Source organism: Helicoverpa armigera, chromosome 3, assembly GCF_030705265.1.
Source record: "Helicoverpa armigera isolate CAAS_96S chromosome 3, ASM3070526v1, whole genome shotgun sequence".
NCBI classification, from domain to species: domain Eukaryota; kingdom Metazoa; phylum Arthropoda; class Insecta; order Lepidoptera; family Noctuidae; genus Helicoverpa; species Helicoverpa armigera.
This window is the reverse complement of record NC_087122.1, coordinates 11,618,354-11,642,461: the sequence shown is the minus strand read 5'-3', so window position 1 is coordinate 11,642,461 and position 24,108 is coordinate 11,618,354. Positions and strand designations below refer to the sequence as shown.

At 35.5% G+C, this 24,108-nt stretch overlaps 1 protein-coding gene and 1 long non-coding RNA gene across 2 annotated transcripts in view; one reads left to right on the top strand and one right to left on the bottom strand.

Annotated features, from left to right (window-relative positions):
• The window catches only part of LOC110372898 (kinesin-like protein KIF21A), a 67,265-nt gene extending 47,620 nt beyond the window's left edge, over positions 1 to 19,645 (bottom strand). The window contains exons 1-3 of the mRNA XM_064043669.1: positions 19,260 to 19,645; positions 17,051 to 17,095; positions 2,094 to 2,322 (exon numbers count right to left, since the gene is read on the bottom strand). Coding sequence (XP_063899739.1) covers positions 2,094 to 2,322; positions 17,051 to 17,085 — 264 coding nt within the window. The 5' untranslated portion in view covers positions 17,086 to 17,095; positions 19,260 to 19,645. The remainder of the gene's footprint in view (positions 1 to 2,093; positions 2,323 to 17,050; positions 17,096 to 19,259) is intronic.
• A 3,199-nt stretch (positions 19,646 to 22,844) lies between these two features.
• LOC135119294 (uncharacterized) lies at positions 22,845 to 23,530 on the top strand. The gene is made up of 2 exons (XR_010278133.1): positions 22,845 to 23,040; positions 23,303 to 23,530. It is a non-coding gene; the product is annotated as an uncharacterized LOC135119294 (long non-coding RNA).
• Positions 23,531 to 24,108: the final 578 nt, after the last annotated feature.

Sequence of the window (24,108 nt, the reverse complement as noted above, 5' to 3'; positions counted from 1 at the left end):
TGTTTAGCTATAAAATGATAAACAGCACCATACTGTTCTGTGTATGTTTGTAATTAAAGTCAGGTTGTTCGGCCTTCACGGTGTTTTAATAGAATTGTTGTGGACTTGTAGTAACTCTATATGGGTTTAGTGGTTTACTTTGTAGCTAAGACCCTTGTGGAAGGATCACCAAGTTGCAAGGATTCTTTTTATACCATGTCCTGATTTGTTATGTTTGATTTCATGTTACTGTCTTTTCAAAAGACATTTACAGCTTATAAGTAGTTAGTCATTCTGTGTTGCCAGGGAATTATTTCTTGCATTCAGACTCCTACTTTCTTAATGACAAACAGAAAAAAGAAGTCTTAGTGACAAACATTAAGAAAGAAGAAGTCTTGGCAGTGAAATGCAAAAAATATTTTCAATGAAATATGCATAATAGTAACTCCACACCTTTCATATTTTCATCTACATTCAATAGACACAGTATACCTACAACAGTTTTCAGACACAATCATAATAACATGCCTGGCCTGTTCTTATCCGTCCACTATCTTCGCCTTGAACTCTTTGCATTGTATTGTCTGCCGACATATCAAAACGTCTGGACCATCAGACCGTGCCCTTAAGAGTACCCACTCGTTTTTCTACTGACCTTCTTTCTAGCAATCAGGCTGAGGAGTGCTACTACTTCCCACACTCTTGTACTACACTTGCTTTTGACTGAGTTGAAAGTATGCGACTTGGTACTCCTGGTTCAAGTACGCATAACGCTAGCTATTAAGCCTGTATGTAAATCTACAGCTTACCATGTAAATGGCAATGTTTTTGTCATTTAGCATAAGCAAGCAGATACTGGCCGTTTATTTTCGCAAAAATAGAGCAGTCTCTAAGATATCACGTAGTTGCTAACATACGTATTATTTAATTAAGAAGATTGGCAATGTAGCCAATTACTTACGCCTAATGGGACAAGCCTATACATCAGGAGACAATAAAGTTAAGAAAGCATTTTGAACTGCGGTCAAGTCCTGTCAATTTGCCAAGCCTTCCCGTGATTCATGGGGTTAACCCATGGCAATAGAATTAGCCGTAGTAGGTAGTGGACAGCAATGTGGTTTTTCGACGAAACATGTACTAGTGCTTTTAATGCATTCTATAAAACTAGGGAGACCTGTTATCTTGATTAGAAAGGGGATATAATAATTGCAATACACTGACGCTTTTACATTTCACGTTCAGTACAATGCAGGCCGCATGTTTTGTATTTTTGCTGCTAATTCTCACAACGTGAGTTCTGGAGAGTGTCCCCATTAGTCTACTACACTCAAACGTACCTTTAACCTCAAGCCTACTAGACAACACAATGCACCCCGCGAGCGAGGCGGAACAGACATGAAAACACACTGTAGCTGCAACAATACCACTAAAGCCTAGTGAGACTAGTGTTCTTCCTCATATTTTTAGCCAAACTGGGTCAATAGAAACATTTCAACGAGAAACAAAGAGCTTACAGACAGACTGAAAGTTCGCATGATAAACACAATTTTGGATGGCACGAACAAATAAAGTGCACGGTACGTCTAACTTTCTTTTGCAGTTTTCAGGTCGACGCTCTTTGACAATTGAATTATTTTATTGGACGCTTAAAGTTAACGTTGTATTGAAATATCCTACTAATATTAACTACTATTATATAATATTATAAACGCGAAAGTTTGTATGTATGGATGTATGGATGTTTGTTACTCTTTCACGCAAAAACTACTGAATGGATTTTAATGAAACTTTACAATAATATAGCTTATACATCAGAATAACACATAGGCTACAATTTGTAAACATATTGTTCGAAATACTAAACCTGCGCAGACGAAGTCGCGGGCACCAGCTAGTATTAATATATTTTTGATGCAGACGATTCATACAAATAGACTCTTTCGCAATAAGGGCGCAATAAGAAGCCCCCCCTTGCACATAAAATACGTTAGTTATAATTTCTTCCAAATATATGAGTACATTAACATAACGTTTAGAATTTCTGCTGCATATACAATTCTAAAGAATTGCCATCCCTTAGAAATTCTATGACGTCCTTTAAAAATGTCACTGACCTGACCATAAGCGAGTACAGTAGCATTGTATCCATCGAGAGCTGCTTCCACGAGTTTCCTGACACAAGTGTCGTACACAATCTGCTGGCATGACGAAGGTTCGAAGGCATAGTCGAAGGTGAAGGCGCGTTCAGATCCTAGCGCTACTCCTCCGTCGCCGGCCGCGCCACCGGCGCGAGCGCATATACCGCAGCCTTCGACCACTTCACTTGGTGTCTGCGGACGGATCCTGAAAGAAAAGGAAAATTGTATTAAATACTGTTTGTATAAGGAAAATTCTAGTGCTGTATTGACTGAAATGTCGCGACCAACGTGAGAAGAATTTGAAGACTTAACCACTTCACCGTCCACGAAGCCAAAAAATAGTGTAATCATCGGAGTATATGACTCATGAGACAGGGAAGATATTAAAATTGTTTTCAATTCTTTGGTAGGACACAGACGTAATGAAGTTATAAACATCAATAGGAGTGTGAAAGTTTAGAATAAAATAAACTTAATAATAAACGTTTCTCAAAAGTTTATAAACCGTCTCGAGTTGGGAATAGCAATAGCATCTTTATGATCGCGTGAGAACTAAAGTGGAGCACTTGTTTAAGTTTTCACGTTTGATTCTCAAAACATGTGCCTTTGTAATTTATTTTATCTTTATAGATAACATTGAATTGTTATCGACGGCTGATGATATTGACACAGATTTCTGAATATTAAAGGATAGCTACAATATCTTGCGTAAAGAAATATAATATATTTCAGGTATGTAAATATTTTAGGTGCTGTGTCAGATTAAATGGGATACAAAGAAAACAAAGGGTAAATAGGGATAAATGAACATACCCTCGCACCTTTTTCATTTTGTTGTGCCTCTTTTGAACCCTACATAAAAACCCTTTTGAGTCCGTAGTGAAATAAACCGATGTTTACAGTTCTGTTTCTAACTTTAGTCTGAAAGTAGAGACCCTTGGGGATGGTTCAATGAATCAAGGCTCTTAGTATCTTTTACTGAGATTTATATTGACAATCCTATTGATCCTTATGTTTGGAAATGTTTTCAGCACCTTTAGGACCCATAAATAGAAGTAGCACTCTATTTCGTTAGTTTATCATGTACATAAAACTTATTTCTAAAGTTATATGTCCAGCACTCTATTTAGATTCTCGAACACGTCTATTTCTGCATAATCGCCTGACTATCAATCAAGTTGGCGCACTGCACTTGTTTTGTCACTCGATACTCCAAACGTGCTGCATTCACTTCAAACGAGACGAGTGGCGCCTCTTATCGATTGCGAGGCTCTATAAAATGTTTTCCTTTGCCTTCAAACATGTCGTGAATTTATGAAATGTTTGCTTTGACAGTTCGATTTTTGAAGTTTAAACAAGCATTTGAACGCTTGGCTGGAGTTCTTACTGGCGTTATTTGGACAAAAATCTTCGTACGTGTTTTTCGGCCAATTGCAGTACTTTCAAACTCTGCAGCTTCTAAGAAACGGCACAACATATGGTGCAGTCTTTTCAATACGCATCAGACCTTGACGATAAATTCGCAATCGTAAAACTGCTCGTGTTATAATACCCATCAATTCATGATCCGTCATTGCTCTTAATATATTTGTCACGTACACTTTATTGCTTTACATCGACATGTAAACGTGAACAAAGTTCCAATCTTTAAATAACAATTACGTCTGCCTAGGATTTTACAATTGTTTGCACTATCGGACTACTCACTAATCTCAATATTGAATTGAAATCCTCATTTTTTCAAAACCTTAGATATCGGTAGCATTCTGTGCAAAAGGCGTTTGCACTAAAATAGGACCTGCCTGACCTACTCCCAATATTTTCAGCTTTCGTTCCTCTCTGAAAGGCATTATATCTATAAGCATTCTCTTCTTTCGTATTCAAGTCAACTACAGGCAATCAATCCATCATTTCTTATTCAAATATCACTTCTACTAAATCATTATCATCATCACACATCGATATACAAAGATGACGCGTTCAAAATCTGCATAGTTCCTCTAACAGCATCATAAAATACTCATTTATTAGCACAACTGCGTTAGACTTAGGTGCGCCTTATCAAGGCTGATCAGATGTGTGTATAAATAAATGGATCTCTTGAAGGTCGTGCGATATCTCTCAAGGTCATCTGTTTGTATCTTAACTGATCGATCAATGGTGTACGTAAAGATGGCTTTAGTTTAAGATCAGCTGTGGAAGTCACTTATCCTTGTTTATGTAGAGAAGTACATTAGCATTAAGTACATACATATGAAGCAATGATATAATTACCGTATCAGTTGGTTGTTTTAGATGCAAATTCTATTGTTCTTGTTTTGTTTAGAGTGTGTTACATAAGTTCTAGTACAGATTGTGTATAATTGTCATGTCTTGTTCTAGTGACCACATTTACAGTAACGTTTTGACATACGGATGTTAGATCGAACGACATAACTTGAACTAAGTTTGTTAATTAGAAAAGTGGTTTGTTGGTATGTCAAGAAAGAAAAATGTTTGTAATTCTATTTTGCGCTTATTGATTTCAGATTTGTCCATGTTTTTTGTTAGGACGCTGCGTTGTTTGAGGATCCTCTCATACATAATAAATAAGCATGACACAATACATTTGTTATTTCTTCTAAAGAACGTTAACTAATTTTATAGATGTCGTTATGACACCTTTAACCTGTGACATCAGATCTAATCTGTTACTGGCACCATCATTATACCATAAAGCCGAATATACAGGGTGATTTGAATTCGACAGGTTATTATGTCCTGCTACTGCACAGCTGCATTGCTAGACCACCACAATTCAATGAGGGTCGGAAGTACCAATTAACGGGCCAAAAGGGAACAGACAAAGCGACAACCGAACGGACGCACCACTCGTGCGCATTGCCACGGCTACCATAAAATTAACCAGCTACAATATTCATATTTCGAACATGAATCACATTTTTACTTCCCGTATGATTTTGGTAAGATGAACAATAATTAGGACCAAGTAGGTCATGCTGATTTTTGTTCTCATAATAACCGTCATTTTCTGACGAATTTAGGACATGACATTTCGCGGGAAGTGCTTAATCTGCTGTCTTTGTTTGAAATTCTGCTTCATTTAGATTTTATTTGAAGATTATTAATTTTATGACGTAATTTTTCCTCCTTTGTCTTCGAGCAATTAAAGGATTCCATTTAACTCAGACGGTTTACTTACAAGAATGTTCATGCAGGTTAATAAAAAACAGTTCTTAGTAGCCATTGTATTTAAGTCCAGATTTTATACCAACGGAATTACGGAATAGTAGTCTTCTTATATTTTGACTAGCTTTTTCCCGCGACTCCGTTCGCGTGAAATAGTGACTTTCAGCAGATTTTTGGTTAGACCAATAGATGGCGCTATATGTTCGGAATAAATTTTATTTTTTATTTGTATATTTCTTTGTAATAAAAACTATTCTATGTCCTTTCTCAAGTTCCAAATTATGTCTGTACCAAATTTCACACAAATCGGTTCAGTAGTTTAGGCGTGAAGAAAAGACAGACAGACAGACAGAGTTACTTTCGCATTTATAATATTAGTAGGGATTTCAATCTTATTATCTTAACGAAATAAGGCGTGAAATTATAATTCTATTAGACTACATTGTATGCGAATAAATTACTCTGCTCCCTATACTTTGCAGTGCAAATTCCGTTCACTTATTGTGTAGAGCATACAGCTGCATACAGGGGCTATTGTACCTTCGTTACACAATGGGCGCACGCGAGCGTCCGACTGGAACACCGACGTCGAGGCACGCCATCTTCTTCCTAATACTAATAGCTAGACTTTCAACACCCAATTCTTTGGCTGCACGCGGTGCATTCTCTTTAATCACCTCTACATTGTTGCCGTTTTGTTTTGGAGCCATTGCTGTAGTTATACCTACAACCTTTAATAAATTCTTGGTTGATATGAAGAGTTTAACATCAAAAGTAACTTCTAAGACTAAGTAAGTAAAAGTAACTTCTAGGAAAGGAAGGAAGGTTGTGATAAACGTACTAAAGATAATAAAAGGAATGAGATGGGAAAACTTGGAAGGCAGCGGGACTGAACTATCTTTATAGATTAGGAAGAAAAATGTTGCGGACAGAATTACGGAACACCCCGAAGGCAGTAACCCCTTGACCTAAATACGTCAGGCAGGGTCTAAGTAAAACCACTTCCTTATAAAGGACTTGCCTGCAACGATGTTATCTTCAGGCCAAATTAGACTTAACATGCTTCGGAAGCACTCACTATAATCGGAGAAAACTTAAGTGCAAGATGAAAGTACTAAGTGGATGCTTAGCTAAATGATACATCAACAAACACGCAAGTTCGCCTCTGAAAATAGCACGCACTACGCAAGCAATCAGTCGCATGTTCTTAGAAACCTTGCTATTTACAGGCTACGTACCGACATGTAAGACTTCCATTGTACGCTGTATTTGTATGCTTTGTGCAGCCACAATGGCACCACCACTCTCTGTTATTAAACTCCGCTTATAAACGGATATCACAACACATTGTCCCATCACGCTTTTTGTATCACAATTTGTCGTTTAAGTAATTCCTATGAGTCAGCTGGACTTGTACAATGGCTTAACTGTTATGCTTTACAACGGGAAATGAGTTTAATTAAGACGTCGTTGCATTTCCCACGAGTTCATTGTGTCAGTTTTCGTGTGTTTGATGTTTCTTTGTTTCGTGTGATCTTGATTGATGTCTAATCTTCACGATCGCTTTATTGTTTGATTTCATTGCAAAAGTAGATCGACGAGTTTAGGTCGGTAAGTAATAAACTGTACTTTGCTTCACCATAGTTTAGACTGGAGGAATATTTTTCTTTGTTTTCCTGCAGTTAGATTTTGATTTCTGTATTGAAATCGAATCGACATCAGATCAATGATAAATTGATTCCGCTATATTAGAATACGCCATTCATAACCTGTCTATCTGCTTAACAATAAAATCTTACGACTGTCACAAAATTGGCTATTTATGATCAGATTTAGACCAAAAATATCCATAGATATTATTTCTGCGCATATTTCTGAAGTGCATAAGGCAATCTAGAACAGCCGTGGGTTGATAAGAGCCCAAATATTTAGCGATTGTCGCCCACTTCCCATTGGATCGTGGGCAGATAGAAAACTATAACCTTTGAATACATTAGTACTTCATAATGATATTCAAGGTGTTGCAATAAGCCTTATTCTGTAAGAGGAAACATTGAAATATTTTACTGATTAGTCTCTGCTGTGTACAAATACGAATTCATATTTTGGAGTCTCATAGTGTATGTTACTCAATATTGTCAAGTATTCTGTGATGACTTGTACAATTCAGCAATGCTTAGAAGAGAAAATAAAACTACATATATAGTGAAATTATTATTCTTCACTGACTGACTGATCAATGACTGACTTGTATCATGTCAGGAGATACAAAACAGAGAAATGTCTCTTTACAGAAACAATAAGTATCGGTGTTACACATACAAAGGGAATTTATAAAATTAGGGTAGGTTCAATAACAGTCCAAAACTATCACGATAAATATAATTCCAGTATCAATATTTCGCATATCTTTGATATCTGTATTGTTTTGATACTCGCCGTCCGCGTCCGTTCGGTAAACAGATACTGGAATTATAAATATTTTACACACCATAATTTATGTATTTAGCAAATCCACAAGGCTGGTAATAAAAAATATATTTTACTGTACATAAGTACAAGGATAAATGATAAATATTTTCTTAAGACGTTATTAATATATTTTTTATTAAAAACAATAAAAAACTGTTGACATTACTCCACAGTTCCGTATTCGTTGACATTTACGCATTAGCAAAACTTATAAGTTATAACAGGTTGTATAATTCAACCGCATTCTAGCCAATGCGGGGGCAGCAGTCATTTGCATCAATGCAATTCTAAATGCGACCAACAAATCCATAATATTCAAAATAAGAACGCACACAATTACCTATAGGTCGTAGCGCCTCATAATAAGGACGGGCCATTTAAATTTTAACGGTTTACAAATCGGAACACGATCTGAATGCATAATAAACCAAATAACATTTACCGACGTGCGTTCGAATCGTGTCGATTTTTTTCAAATGCATAGATATAGTGTCTGGATGCAGGCGGCGGAAAAAACAATAAACATGCCAGTTTTAATGTTTGAACACGCTGTATAACAATAGACGGATATAGCGTACGAGAGATCGAGTCGTCCACATAAATGGGTAAATTATCGAACATTCTTCAGAATTTGGATACGCCTTTGAATTTCAATTAATATACGAAAGTGTCACCCGATGTTGAGATGTGTAAACTGAACCATATGGTTGAACAGAAAAGTTTTTCATAATCTGACGCAATTACCTACTTTTCACGATACATAAATCTATGGCTGTGTACTACCAACATCATATACTATGCACTACACTCGCCCGTATTGTAGGTGTAAAGATAAGAGCCGTTTATTCTTCCGTATACACTGCAAATAGAAACATATATTCCATTTACGAACTTGCTCCACAAAAACCTCTGCGGCAATATTAATTTAAATTGGGAAAACAGGCCAAACCGCGGGCGCATACGAGAAAACCCTGGAACATTCTAGACCACATCCTTATAAACAAAGCTGGGTAATAAAACTTTATGTATCTTCGTAATGGTAAGCATTACGTAGATATTTTCTTGTAGTTCATTGCGATAGAGTACAGTAATGTCTGGTTGCGTCAGGTAGACGAGACAATGACTATAATAGAAAGTAATCGTCACTTTGATGTCAACAACTGCTACTGCAACATAATCATTGCAGTCAGAGCTTGCATTGTTATCTGTCAGAAAACAAGCCCATTAGGTCAGACTGATGTAAAACTAGAGATCTTCTTTTCCACAAAAAAAAACAGAGGAATCAGAATTTTTGCCAATTCATCTTGGCTTACTTTTACTATGTAATACAGGTAAGGGTGAACGCTCTAGTTATCATCCTACACCATCAAGCGAATCAAGTGGGTCACTGAGGTGTTGGTAAAGGGCCAACAACCCGCCATTAACATAACGCAATTGCACTTTTCGCTATTATCTCTACGGAAAAGCATGAACAGCACGTAAACGTAAATTCTGCAGAAATGTTAATTATAAGTAATTTTCGTGTTAGAAGCGGCAATTAATCTTTTTTACTTGGCGTAATTTTCATTCACACACGATTAACCTTTTTTAGCGTCACTTAAATGTAGCTAGATCCCATAAATTAGATTGCAAGGTTGTCGGTTCAAGGCATCTGCGAAATCCTTTATCCGTTTCTACAATTTCATAACAGCCGCACCTTATTGAGCGAAGTCGTCATAACATTAAAAAACTGGAGCAATAATAGGTAATTTAGCCATGTAGACCAGTCGAACTTGTAATATTGAATCGATACGACACATGTTCCAATTGACATTCACCTCCCACGTCTGAACAAACTTATAAAATATTTAAAATTACTGAACGGACGCAAGTAGGTGTCGCGACCTCAGTGTATCCCGTCATCGATCGTCTTGTAAATAAGTAAACACTATGATTGTCTTTGTATTGTAGGTAGCAATTACTAGTACCTATTATGTCTTAAGGCCTTCGCCGTGGCCATCCGTCTTCATCAAGTTAGAAACTAAATCAATTGTAAGAGAGATAAAATTATGACGGCATCGTACTGTAAAATGGGAACACAAGATCACTGACATTTCCGATACAGCTCCAAATTATCATAAACACGCGACATTTATTTTAGATACTTCCCACATTACCGGAAAGGCACAATAAAGAAGCGAATGAACTCAAACCGGTAGCATGATTAGCCAGATAAAGTTGGTCGACAACTTCTAGCTCGTACTTCCGCGAGTTTTGGGTTAAAGATCACAATTCGTCATAATTAGACGGGGTTTGTTTGACGCTAACGAGGATAGCAACCGGTTTGACTCTCATTTCAGAGAAATGACAGGTAGTCAAGCAGTTAATACTGCCTTTGAATTATGGAGGATTCTTGTTAATGTAAGTCGTAGATCGTTAGAGGTAAGGAGTGACAATTCCCAAAAATGTCGATAAATCAACGAAAAAAGCCAATTATTCGTCGTGTGATGTGACTCTTTTAGGGAACTAAACCGCTGGTATGAATCGATCGGACGAGAAGCAAATCAACATTCTTCTCGTCCCGCTTCATCACAAGGTGAAGCGGTGGCGAAGTTTAAGCTAACAGTACGGCATGTAATGGACATGCATGTTTGTCGGCAGACATATTAGCCTGCTGGCAATGCACGCATTCACACAGCAACAAAAGTGAAATACAGAGTGAAAACTTGGCACTAAAATGTAGCGCCTTTCATGCCTTTCCAAAGTAACAGCGAAGTTTTTTCACTTTGGCAGAAGGGACATTCGAAGACGCCAACGTTTATGGCATAAAGTCAAGGTTCAAAGGAATTACATTACTGTTAATTTATTTAACAGATGATTAATGTTAATCGATTGATTGGTGGAATGTTCAGTATGTTGATCGATAGTCTCGGCGACCTAGACGAGGTATGACGGCGATGTGGCTCGTTCTATCATCTAAGGATCGTCTTTCTGCTATGCATTGTGAACGGTACATCGTGTCCTAAATTCTAAGCTACGTTCAGTGAAACATCATTAAGGTTTAACGGATCCTGTTTCTCAATGCTATTAACAATTCAGTCAGTTCAAATTGCTTTTCAATGGCAATTTATTAACTCTGTGGCTGATCCTTACAAATTTGTGAAGGAATCCTTTATCGGATTTTGATTCGGGTTACGAATTAAGAACCTTATGCCCAGCTGTAGTGACCATTAGTCAGACGATGTTTATTCTAGTTTCTAAAATAGTTATTACATGTATCTAGGATATGAATAGTTTATAAGTCAACCCGATTCGGTATCAGGAATGAGTCACTATGTAATTGTAACGTGTAATTAATATTTGTTCGGCCGAGCGTTGCTTCTTTTATCTGAGTGCGTATTGCGGTCACAAAGCATGCATTTACATAGTTATCTCAATCAGATTGTTTATCGTGTCTGATAAAAAAATCTTTTCAAATGGCTACTGTTTTGTAACAGGTGGTTCTCCTTCCATTTATGGCTACAATTATAAAATTGTTCTGTGATTTTATATCTTTGATCTAATGCTCAAGATAATTAATAATTGTATAATGTTTTCGATCTCGCAAGAACACACAGGTGTAGTAGAATAAGGATGCTCTTACTTTTATGGATCGATTAATAGAAGAACAGGGTATCGATAACAGTTGTTCGCAAAAACACTCGGAATGTTGATCTCTACCTGACGGAAACGCAGGTCCAGTTCTTTATAATAATTACCTCGCATACGTCACCTAGTGGAACAGCATCTAAGAAAGCGATAAAAAATAAATTGATTTGGTAAAAACTTAGTGGACAGGCCAGGCAGGTAATAGTGTACCGTAGTACGGCAGGCCCGTTAGATTCCACATACAGAGTACCTTCTAGTGTAACGTCGTGATGGCCCCTTTACGCCATGGCCAATGCTAGCGTACCTTGAGAAGACAAGCATTTGTACGATAGAATGAGTATTTGACCTCAGGATTAGCGTATATGAAATCGACTGTTTTAAAAGAAGACGGTGCGGATCAGACTATATGTTGAGGGGTAATATAGCTTTTGGATGGACATCAGTTAAAAGTCGACATATGACAAGAGATTATTAGAGAAGATTAACACAAGATATGAGTGCACATGGATAGGAAGACAAATACAATGACAGAGTCAACTTAAGAAAAGGTACACCTACATATGTTCCTGCAATACCTACAATTAATCAGATCTATTCAAAGTTCACACACATAAATATAGCGAGAATCAGGTCAGCACACTACAAACGGCTTGAAAAACAATAGATACAAGATAATGACTATTACACTAACAGGCTGTGAGACGAGAACAATTTAATGACTATAAACTGATTATCTCTGGCCTCCTGTCACACAGTTGCGTAGCATCGTCCTAGGTTGGCGACGAAAGAGATTCGAAATGGGTATCCGTAAGGCGTGTGTTCAAGTGAACTCTCGACCAAACTCGAGTGTATTTTTTTTTATTACAACGTGTACCATATGGCATTTTTTTCTGTTCTTCCGTTAAATACTCGAGCCTCACGTCTTATATTCTTCGAGTATCTTCCTTCATCCAGATCCACGGACATTTGCATTGGCTTTCAATCAAGGCAGTTTTAAGTTTTCTTAGGTTGTACCTATAGATAGACCATAGCCGTTCATTTTAGGCTGTCTGCGTTTGTGCGCAGTGCGACACGGTGCGAAATCTCTTTGACTCGTTGCTGACACTTCGTTGGGTATTTCACAATTTTGCGCAGACTGGTAGACGTAACTTTGATTAAATGCCTTCCTCAAAATGTTTGCTGTACATGAAGGAGGTGCTACTCTGTTTTTCTATTCCCGTTTGGGCTGAGATTTTGAGATATAAATTGCAAGGCAATTGACTGGGTAGTTTTTTCAACCTAACCTTACGTTTTAAAGGAGAGCTCTCATCAATACATCGATTTTGTAATCATTTAAGTTAGTGTACATACTTCAAAATGTTTGTGTACATAGTCTTGATTAGACTGAAGAAGTTAGAGTTAACCACATTCATATAACCTTGGAATTGTTTACAAAACCTTAACAAATCAAAGGTTTCATAATGTTCAGCAAGAGTCGTAAGAAAATGTCATATTCATTGCTCGTAGTTCAGTGACTCAACTTTGTCAGTCCTATTTACATTCACATGTTAATTTTACTTTTCAGTACGTTTGTACAGAAACTATAGAAATATTTACTGTAGACAAAAATTAAAATAAAAGTCCAGTATTTAAGATAATTAGCATGTATTATACTAACAACTTTCGGTCATTGAAAGTGAATCTTGACTTTCGAAATCTACATTAGTGTAATGATGTAATGACTGCTAATATCAATGATTCATGTGCAAAAATAAACTAACACGATGTAAATATAATAGGTTTGTTCCTAGGGGATATAAAAATCGATGTGTATAACCAAGAAGCAGTTCACCCTCATGCTACAACCCTCGCCCTTTCGTCAGTTTAATTGATTGATACTAATGGCGTATAGTTCGGAACAGTCCTGTTGCAAACATCACGGAATACTGACATTTAGGAGTCGGAACTTCCAAGGTTTTAGAAGAGGCCGGATTTCCCGGAAAAGTTTTAGAACCCTTTACGGTTAAAGCACCACACTAAATAATTTGTTTTCTGCGAGTTTCTTTGAAGACCAGTTTATCTGAAGAATAGCTAAATTATTTTTTGTAGTACGTTTGTGCCATTGATTTGATGACCATGATCTCACACCTAATAAGCAGAACTCCTACCGTGTTATAACATTGTTTTTTTGTACAATCGTCGATACTTTATCTAGCCTGATCAAAATAAACGTTCTATTAAAATATCTATTCTAAGCCTGCGAACAAAACAACACTCTCCGAGTCCAAGACTGGTAAGCTGACAAGATCATCACGAGCTCGATCAAAAGCGTGGGCCGGTACAATCCGACTCACGTTCGGTGTGATACACATCTCGAATCGAGCCGAGGATAGGTCGTGGCTAGTCCTCAGACAATCATTGTCTTAGATTTGACATGGTGCAGTTCAAGGAGCTTGGACAACGTGTTTCTTGTCAGTTACCCAATGGGACAAGGATAAGACAGTGATTTTGACAGGGCCCGATTAACTAGTCAGCTTGCTTAAATATTGAAAGAGTCAATGAGTGTCCCAATAAAGTGCGGTTTACATAATGTATTTATTATCATCAAATTCATTGCCTATCAATTTTTATAACAGTAACCTTTCACCTGTAACATACTTTATGAGTACGACTAGCACGTTTTGACAAAAGGACGTTTATTATTTTATAACAACTCCGTGCTGTTGGTTTTTACATGCTAAATTACCTGACTGAATACATCATTAGCTTCAATAAGACCTCCGAATAAAAACAAAATACAATCTGACAGGGGTCTTGTTGAATAAAATTAATTGATTAATCCATACTTAGTGAACACAAAAAAGTATGACAGTAATCCTAGGTCCAATGTTCGCGGAATCCGGTACAGTACAAAAAGTACTCACGTTGTTCATTGATGTCGAGGACTTCCATGATTGCAGTGCTGTATCAATATTGCTCGATGCATTACGTACTGCCTCTGCGGTATTTGTTTTGATTTCACATACATCTTTAATTTGTTTTTGATCGCTACTTGTGGAATCTTGTGTTTTCATTTCGCAACTTATTCATGCATTTTACGATTGCTGTTGGTCTTTACATACCTTTCTATTTACGCAATGACTCGGAGATTTACAAGTGTATTCTTAGGCAAGTATCGGAGTTTTACTTAAAAAGTCGTGTTCAGCTTTCAAATAGAGAAATTGTATTATTATTTCGGTAGTCACCTGAGTAAATCTGTTTCCAAAAATAAATTCTGTCTCAAAATCGGTACAGTGAACTCGTCTGTCATCGCCCAGATTTATCCAACCAGAGCTAGTAATAGAATTTAAGTCTTAATGTGTGATTGTACGAAGTGAGATGATGACGACGATATTTTTAAAGTAGCCGAGGCCGTGATGTCATAAGAGTCATAGCTCGGTGTACCTAATAGCTGTAGGCATTACACACGCTTTAAATATACCACAAACATATTTAAACCAGATATAATATTTATCAAAAGATTTAGGCTGTGTGAATATTTGATATTCTGTCATATTTCGCTGTCTTGTTGCCGACAGTCCTAATTTACTCGAATTCAAAGAAACCCAACATAAATCTGTGATTTAGATAACCACACGCTATGTGGGAATGAATGAGCAGCGGGCAATTTCTGTGTCAGTAAGACCTCGGTTACACGGAGAACAGAAATGCTACTTATGCCACCGACCGATTTAATATGACAAGCGCCTACGAAATTTTGTGTGCTGTGAGTTAGTAAATTCGCCGACTGTGTAGCTCCGTGTGGCCACAGCCTTAAGGTCATAAATCAAATTACTCATGTCATCACAGGGCAGGTTTGGCCGTATCTTTCTACGTCACGCAATATCGACATAAAAGAGGCCTGGGGCGACACAGCCAACTTCCGACACTTTTATCACGGAGACGTTTTACGAAATTTTTAAAGAACGTGAACTGCATTCAAATTAAATGCATTATTTTAATAGCTCTGACTGCTATTACGACGCGACGACAATAGGTCGCAGTAACGTACCCTATTGTCGAACTTAATTATAATGAGGCGCCTGCATTTGCATGACACCTTTTATGAACAAATCATTTGTATTGCAGCCATTTACGTCGTAAACGACCTCTGTCAAGATGAGCTAGAGATACATTATAAAATATACGACGTGTGAAGATGATCATGAGCCCGATATAGACAGAAACGGCGTGCGGAGTGATTTATAACAACATCTTAATTTTTTAAAAGGCCTTTATTTTTGTTTACGAAGATATTACCGGTTGTTAATCATAAACCTTTCAAACGGTTCAAAGAAGTAGGTTTATAATTAACTTTTCAAGCAGCAATGGACTGGGTGATATATTTTAATTATCAATAAGTTTTTTAGGGGATCTTAGGTAAGTCCTAGTTTATACATTGATGATTCTTTCAGTGGGTATGCTACTCACGAAATATAGGTATCGATTCCGTCCATCTTCTGACCGTGGCAGATGGACCTGAGATACATGAAGAGTTGCCATTTATATTTAACTCAGGTAATGTAACACATTCATATATCGTAATCATTGCAGCAAAGATGCGTAAGTGAATTCGGAGTCCAGAATTACCATGATTTGGTCCAACACGTTTTATTTTTAAATACACGTTTATTTTTGATATTTTTTTCTAATCTTAGAAGTATTTTCTAAGAAGAAAATAAAGTTTTGGCCATAATTTTGAACGTCCAAATATAAGTTTTGACCAGAAAATTGGCAGTCGCAAAAGTCGGAGATTTGGGACACAAAATTATTCGGTTGTTTACATTAATGTTAAATTAGGCGAAAATATTCCCTTTGTAGGTAAAAGGGGTCGTTCCTGAATTATTTTAAATGGAAATTGATTTGAACCGTCTAGTGTGGAAAGCAGAATTACTAGGTAGACCGGTAGACGTTCCAGGGGAATAATTCAGTGTCTAGGGCTCTATTGCACTCTATTGACTGCAACCCCAGTGTCCACTTGACTTCATAATCAGTTGGGGACGCCAGTGCTTGGTCCTTCACTGAAGTACCTACAAGTCTACTGTGATGCATATAACTTGCGCCGAATAGTTCACCACCCCATTATTTTGAAACGAGAAGCAAGGAGATTACATGTCATAATGACCAAACAAAATTATTACGTAACTGTGTCCAAACCGCATAACGTTGGACACAATATCTTGAAGTGGCAATCCTATTGTGTACCCATACAATGAAATCTGTGCATGTGTATACACACACACACACATGAGCATTTATTAGTTAACACTTCACACATGAGTTGGGTCTTTGGGTCAGATATTTGCATAAATTATGTAGTTTCAGTCACGTTTAGTTATTACATTGATGCGAACATTTGAAGCGTGCAGTTTTTAGGTATTGCCAATATTTATTACGTGATTAGATAATTACAACAATGCACATAGTTTGGATTAACTAACTATACAATGTGCACCCATAAGTTCTTGATTTCAAAGTATCAGTGAATCATTTGGAAAAATGTTGGTATCTGAAGGGTTTGAACATTTCAGTAGGTTCTTAGGTATTCTGGTGAATAAAATAGTTCAGTCTGAATTCAGGTGAAACTAAGGGAAGAAGCTAGTTCACAATAATGATGAGGATCATACCTGACGGCTACTCGCACGCTGGACTCGTCAGCCATCGTGATACACCTGTGTCAACAAAAATTCTGTGTTATTATAATTATGTTTATCAATCATTATAATGCTATATTTGAACTTGGTGTTATTGTTGTTAGAATCAATATTATTGCCGAATTACTACTACTTAGGGTCGTAACTGCGCCATTTGCTTCTATGGTGGCGGAAGTTCGATTCTTCTGCAATACAGAACTTCACTTGGCTTGCAATACATTCATCTGTATTGTTGAATTAATCACTATGTAAGAGTAATTTCTACTACAGAGTCATTCTACATTTTTCTAAGTATGAATCTAACGCTTTTTAGCATCTTAGCTTTAGCCATCATTATTAGTCTCTCATCTATTTTTAAATTAGTCCCACTGAAGGACCTCTTCTCGAGAGAAGGAATAAAGCTTTAGTTAAAAACATCACAAAACCATAAACACAAAAATAAAACGTAATTAAGCTGATTGGATACATACCTACTCCTAACCAATAAAAAACATCGAGAACAGAATATTTATAATCCGAATAAAATTATCTTCATTAACAAAATTATATCGAAATATAATTAATTGACAAACTAGATCAGCGGTCATTGATAAGAGCTCTTAAATAACTCAAATTGAATGAATTAAAATTAAATTACTTATTATTGGACATTGGTTCATCAACACTTGTATTGAAAAGTGTCAATTGAAATAATTTACGACCAATATTTTGTAGTAAAATGTCAAATTATTAAATAATGTTAATAAGGAACCTTTTGTTATGGGAATGAATAGTCAGTAAATTGGAGTATTTAATGTTCATAATAGAATTGATGGATTCTCATACATATAATGGAATGGCAAGTATGCTAAGTCAGTTGTTTGTTACAATAAATACTTGTAGGGTTGTTTGTGTTTATTTTTATGTTGCTGGGGGGATCACCCCTTTTAGTTTTATTAATGAAAAAATATAGAGTGTAGAATATGATTTGGTTTAAATGAAAGGTTGCTCTTAAGAAGTTTTATCAATAAAGATACTAAATTCTATATACTTTGGTAACTCCTCAGATAAATTCTTTATTTAAATAAAATATTCTTTATTTTTAAAAACCTTTAATCTTGTAAGAATCAGTTGAGAGTTGTAGTAAATTGAGCAGTTATCTCAGAATTGGTTTAAAAAGTGAACAGTACAGAAAAAAAAGAAAATCTACAAATTATTTAATGACCTTTTTAGACCAAATGACCTTTGTAGACAAAAATAGCTGCGTTACGCTGTTGCTTTACCTTTTGTTATTGTTTTGATTACATTATCTTATCAGACGAGCAGTCAACATTATTCTGTACATATTATACTTCAATATTACAGATTATATACTATATCTTGAGTATTTTCAATTCCCTTTCAAGGTTGCTACAAAAAAGGTGCTAATCGTCAGAGATTTACATACAGGATATATTAATTATCTTTAGTGACCTGCATTTAATTGTAAACAGATTGAATTCATTACACAACCAATAAGGTTGCATATGTTTTATTTGTAGCTGGCCATTAACACAGTTGTTTGTATTTAAATTAAGAATAAATACCTACATACTTTATGCTGTGCACCTACTTTTATAAAGTGAATAAATGTAACCACTAAGATAAAGAGATTTTAAAACTAAATAAAATTATGGCTATATTATGAAGATACTATCCTTATCAGTCAGCATGTTCAAACTAGCTAATCTCAAGAACTATTGAACCAGATTTGATAAAAAGAAATATTTCCTGCTTATTTTAAATGTGTCAACAATGATATCTTCATATGCATGTACCACATATTTTATATAAACAAAATTTGACTTTGTGGACTGTTGTAATTTGTTTTGTTAATCTTGTTCTTTTATTTGAGTGTAGGTATAATTTAGAAAAATAAGATTAAGGCTCAGAGAATATTACAAATATTATTCTATTATAGATTAAATACAAATAAGCAGACCATGAAACATTCACTATTGGAGAAAATTCATAACTGAAAAATATATTCTTGTCTATTATTCTACATAGAGCTTGAGTTAACCGACACTTACATCTATTCTACTAATATTATCGAGCCTACAGGCTTTTACCTGCTATCATTTCCAGAGAAAGGTGATAAGAAAACACGGTAACTTACAAGTGCACAATCGCAATACAAAAGAATACAATTTATAATACTTACTGTAGTTTATAAAATCCTTTATTTCAGTTGCACTAGATCACATTTCATAGACCGTCGGCATTAAAACGATACGCTAGATCGACAACGACCGATATTTACGTCCATCTTTCACCATTGTGACTACAATAAAACCGATTTTATTGTTTTCCTAACGTACTTCTTGATCACACTAACTCCCGAGAGTGATTATCATTATTTACCAGCGCAATATTAAGACGCTTGGCTTATAAATGTGTAATAAACAATCGTATTTTAATTAAAACGGTAATTAGGAAGCGGCGCGGTTCGTCACTCGCGAACGCTCACAAAAACACATTTGACAACTGATTGGGAAAACTGACAAAACAAACGATTCGGAACGTATGGCGTTACGTCATTTTGACGGCAATAGCTGTATTGCTAGATTATACATTCGTTCTACGGTAGTTAGAAAAATATACACAATATAAAATATTCTATGTTTTGTAGTGTGGAAAAATTGATTTACAGAATTAAGGTATAGTAATTATTAAAATGGAGATGATTTAAAATAATATAGATAAATAAGAAACAATAAAAGTGCATAAAAAATAAGACTTGCCATTCAGTTTACAGGTCCTAAATTCAATACAACGTCTAATTTCACCACACACCATACTTAATACGCCAAAACATTTCCTAAATAAGATCACGTCCAAACCAGTTCTTCTGTTTAAGAACTACCGCAGTTCTGCATGTTGTACCATAATTCAACTACGGTACAGACATTTCAGAGGTTAAAAAGAAAGAACAATGAAAAGTATTTCATCACAAAACTTAGCTTTAAATTTTATTTTTAATAAAATACTTTTTTCAGTTATTTAATAAAAACATCGAGTTAAATATGTAAAAAAATAAAAATAATACCAGACACGTTTTACTTTTACATTGTTTTCAGGAAACTGTATCATTTTTCAATTAGGTCTTTATTTAAACTGTATGCCGTAATCTATGATAACCTGATAAATTACAGTAAAACCAAGGATAGTTTCCTTCACGGTTTGGTATCTATCTTCCAAACATCAATTTTTATGGCAAAAATACTTATCTCTTTCTACCAAATAAGACATTTTTTTAAATTTGGCAACATTTTAATTTTGCGCTACTAGCGCTAATTATGTCGGTATCAAGGTGGCACAACTGTGAATTAAGTGGTGCATAGCCCGGTGTAATAGTTTAGCCGTGTTACAACAGATGGCGCTCTTACTAGTTACAGCTAGAAAACAGAGATGTCAGGTCTTTTTCATATTCTGTGAAAGTTTTTTTAGTCTAGGCAGAGTTTCATGTTATGTGAGAAGTTGTTTGAATAAAAACCATTTCTTTTTAATAAATATTATTTTTGTTGTGTGCTCGGGAGTCTGAAAAAACAACTGTATGATGCCTAGTTCTATGGCTATCAAGTTGAGAATGCAGAATTTTTATAACCATTTATTTTAGATGAACACATAAAGTAAGTTGACTAAATCATTTAGGTATTGCATGGTACATACTTATCTAGTTATTTTCATTTGTTTTCCACATGTACGATGCGGCTGTTAAAAGGCTGTAGGTAGGTACTCTCAGTTGGACTAAACGTGACTCATTGATTTGAAAACAGCCTTCGGCGCGTTTTAATGACAGTTGTCCGTTAATTCTGAAGATACCTATTAGCTTCTGACCTATCGCCGGCTGTTTTGTTCAGGAAATAAACGCTCTTACAACTTCAGTCGTTAATTATCGGAGTCTTGGATGGATGTACCTACTTAGGCACTGATGCAGTTTTTTAATCACTATTCAGAATTTAATCAATGTGCCTACGTACATTGAATAAGTATACATAGACAATGTACCTACGTAGGTACATTGATTTTAGAAATCAGACTGTCCTCCTTGGAAATGGAGCATAAGGTATTTAAAAAAAACCCTGCTGCGATGGTTTAAACTTTTCCAACAAAGATATTGGGGTGACATGTATTTTTTGGATTTCCTACTACCAGTCGAAGCATTGACCATAGGGACATCTGCTGCTATAAGTCTTTACTTAGGTACCTACCTGAGTTGCAACACAGAAGCTTCGACAAAAGGATTTTCCAATACAAATGTTACTAAGGTACCTATCTGTAAAACATCCTAAATACTTACCAGTATTAGTAAGTTACCTACTTATTCTGTGGTAGTACTCCTAAATACTTCCTAAGTGTGTTCTATCATTCATTTGGTAGTTAATGGATCGAAATAAGAGGAAATTGATTACGTGTCGCGCATAGCTAATCGAGTCCCGACGAGAGCCAATCATTGATTTAGGAAGGAGAGCTTACCTATTGCGTTTTTATCGAAGCAGAAACTGCAAATAAATCAAAGAAAGAAGTTTGAAAATAATAATTGGCTTTCTTTTTGTTTAACTTTTAAACTAGTTGGTTGCAGCAGCGGAAAGAACTAAGTTAATTGCGACTTTATTGCATTTGTTTTCTTTTCCTTTTTATAGAATTAAATAAGGTAGGTAGGTATAGAAAATAATTTTCTGGAAATTAGGAAAGTTAATTCGAGGATAGGTTAGGACTTTTCCACTTTAAGTTTTTCAGCTTGAATCTCCCCATCAACAATAATTATTATTTGGAATATTACGTCATGTTATACCTACGAATCTAAAAATGTCCATTATAGGTGCCAAAATTAATTCAATAGGCAAGACTACAACTTATCGCCTATAGAAAATTGGGTTCAATTAATAAAATCTGTAAAAACCCACGCAGTCCAATAAATTTGTAAAATGATTATTACAAATATAGAAACATATAAACTTTTAACCTCAACACATTTCACACACGTAACTGTGATTCCAGTAATTTACGTACCTATCGATTAGTTTTCAAATAAATAATCGCTTAACTTCAAAAAGCGATTCGCGAATTCATTAATATCTTATTCATAAAATTATGAATAACTATGAATTTAAATATATCGGAGACATAAACTGACTTACAGCCGTTCTAATAGGTATGCTATCTATCTGTTGTTTCGTTTAGGTAATGGAGATAGGGGAAAATGACATTACTTGTATCGGGCTAATGTCAAAATTATCTATCTCTAGTTAGCAAACAAATAGATAGGTAGATTACTGGGAGCCGCTTTAATTTACATAGAAATATTGTGATATGATGACTCTGATGACCAGTGTTGTCCAGTTTTTAATAAAAATATTTAAGTAGGTATATGATTAAGTTATAAGAAACGATTTGTTACGTTCGTTTTATGTCAAGAATCTTACTTAATTTCCTTTATTCGTATTTGAAACACCATTTTATGCAAAAAAGGTATAATAAAAGATTTTTACCAGTTTATCATATTTTAATATTTGCCTGGCATTTTAGATAGAAAAGTAAAAAAAAATGCAAGAATATTTTTAATTTTTCCCCGCCTTCGCCTTGAATAAGATCGGATTGTCGATGGTCAACCAAGGAGGCCGTCTATGAGTGTCCTACTGCCGTAAACGGCATTCCCATTTACCGGACCTAAAGCTGGTTGGAGTGTGGACCTGAATGACCTGCACCTGTGCTTGATTTTTGGTAAATAAAATTGCTAATAGTGTAGGGTAAACTGGGTACGGTTGTGCCAGGGTACGATAGTGACAGTCGCAATTGTAACGAAACTATACGTAATACGGGGGAGGGGTATAAGGGAGAAAGACGTGGCTCACAAGCCTAAGCACGTTCCCCAATATTGCGTTAGCCGGCGCAGGACGTTGACGTAAGCAGGAGCCCACATTGCTTTTCAACAATCAAAAGTAAGTATTTTTGTTCGATTTCTTTTCCTAATTACTGTTATTTTTATACAGATAGATTATCTTGTTATTTTTTTCTTTAAAAGTTGAACATTAATATTTAATTACGAGTGATTTCTTTTTACGTAAAGTATATGGCAAAATCATGGCAATTTTTTGTTTTCAAAATGATGCGTTGAGTACGGTTGTGACATTTTTTTTGGGTACGGTTGTGACGAATATCTATACATATAATAAATTTCATATTATTATTTTTTGCTTTTAGATGTCCAGAATACGTTTGTGGAAGACCGAAAGAGCGCAGTGTTATATCAAAAAATAAAAAGATGCTGATGAAGAAGTGAAACAAGGGATTTCGTACGTGTAGCTCAAGCTACAAGCCTTTCTACAGCTACAAGTTTTAACAGAGTAAATGTTGTTTTGTTGATTTTTAAAACTATGTTTGTAAGCTTATTATGTTAAACATTTCTACAATAAAAGATATTATAGACCATTTTGATATATGTTTATACATGTCACAACCGCCCTTGGCATGTGGCCGGTTGTGACACTTTCCCATTTTTTTTTAAATTGATGTTATGAGTAATACATTGTATTAAGGAACAATATATTAGTGTTTTTACGTACACAAATGTCCAAATTGCGATACAAGTTCCTTTTCTGCGAGATAATTAGTAAAATAACAAAATTATTGGTCTTCAAACGAAAATTGGCACAACTGTACCCAGTCTACCCTAATTTGATAGTCGTTTTACGCGGAAATCATGTAAATATTCAAACATCATTCATAATCGTTTAGTGGAAACGCCAAACCTTCACTGTTATAGACCTCTAGAACTATGGATTTGAAAAGTTGTACTCATTTTTTATTAGGTATACCCATAGTAGGTATTAATGAAGCTCGAGGTTGATAAGTCTTTCTAAACAGACGCACGGATAACGAACTCTCAACACTCTGAAAGCGACAAACTCTCGCAGATTTTCCAATAATTGTCGGAACCTACTAGGAATGCATATTTTCTAAGCTATAACACTTAAGAAGTTAGTTCGAAGTTCGAAGCAATTTCTATT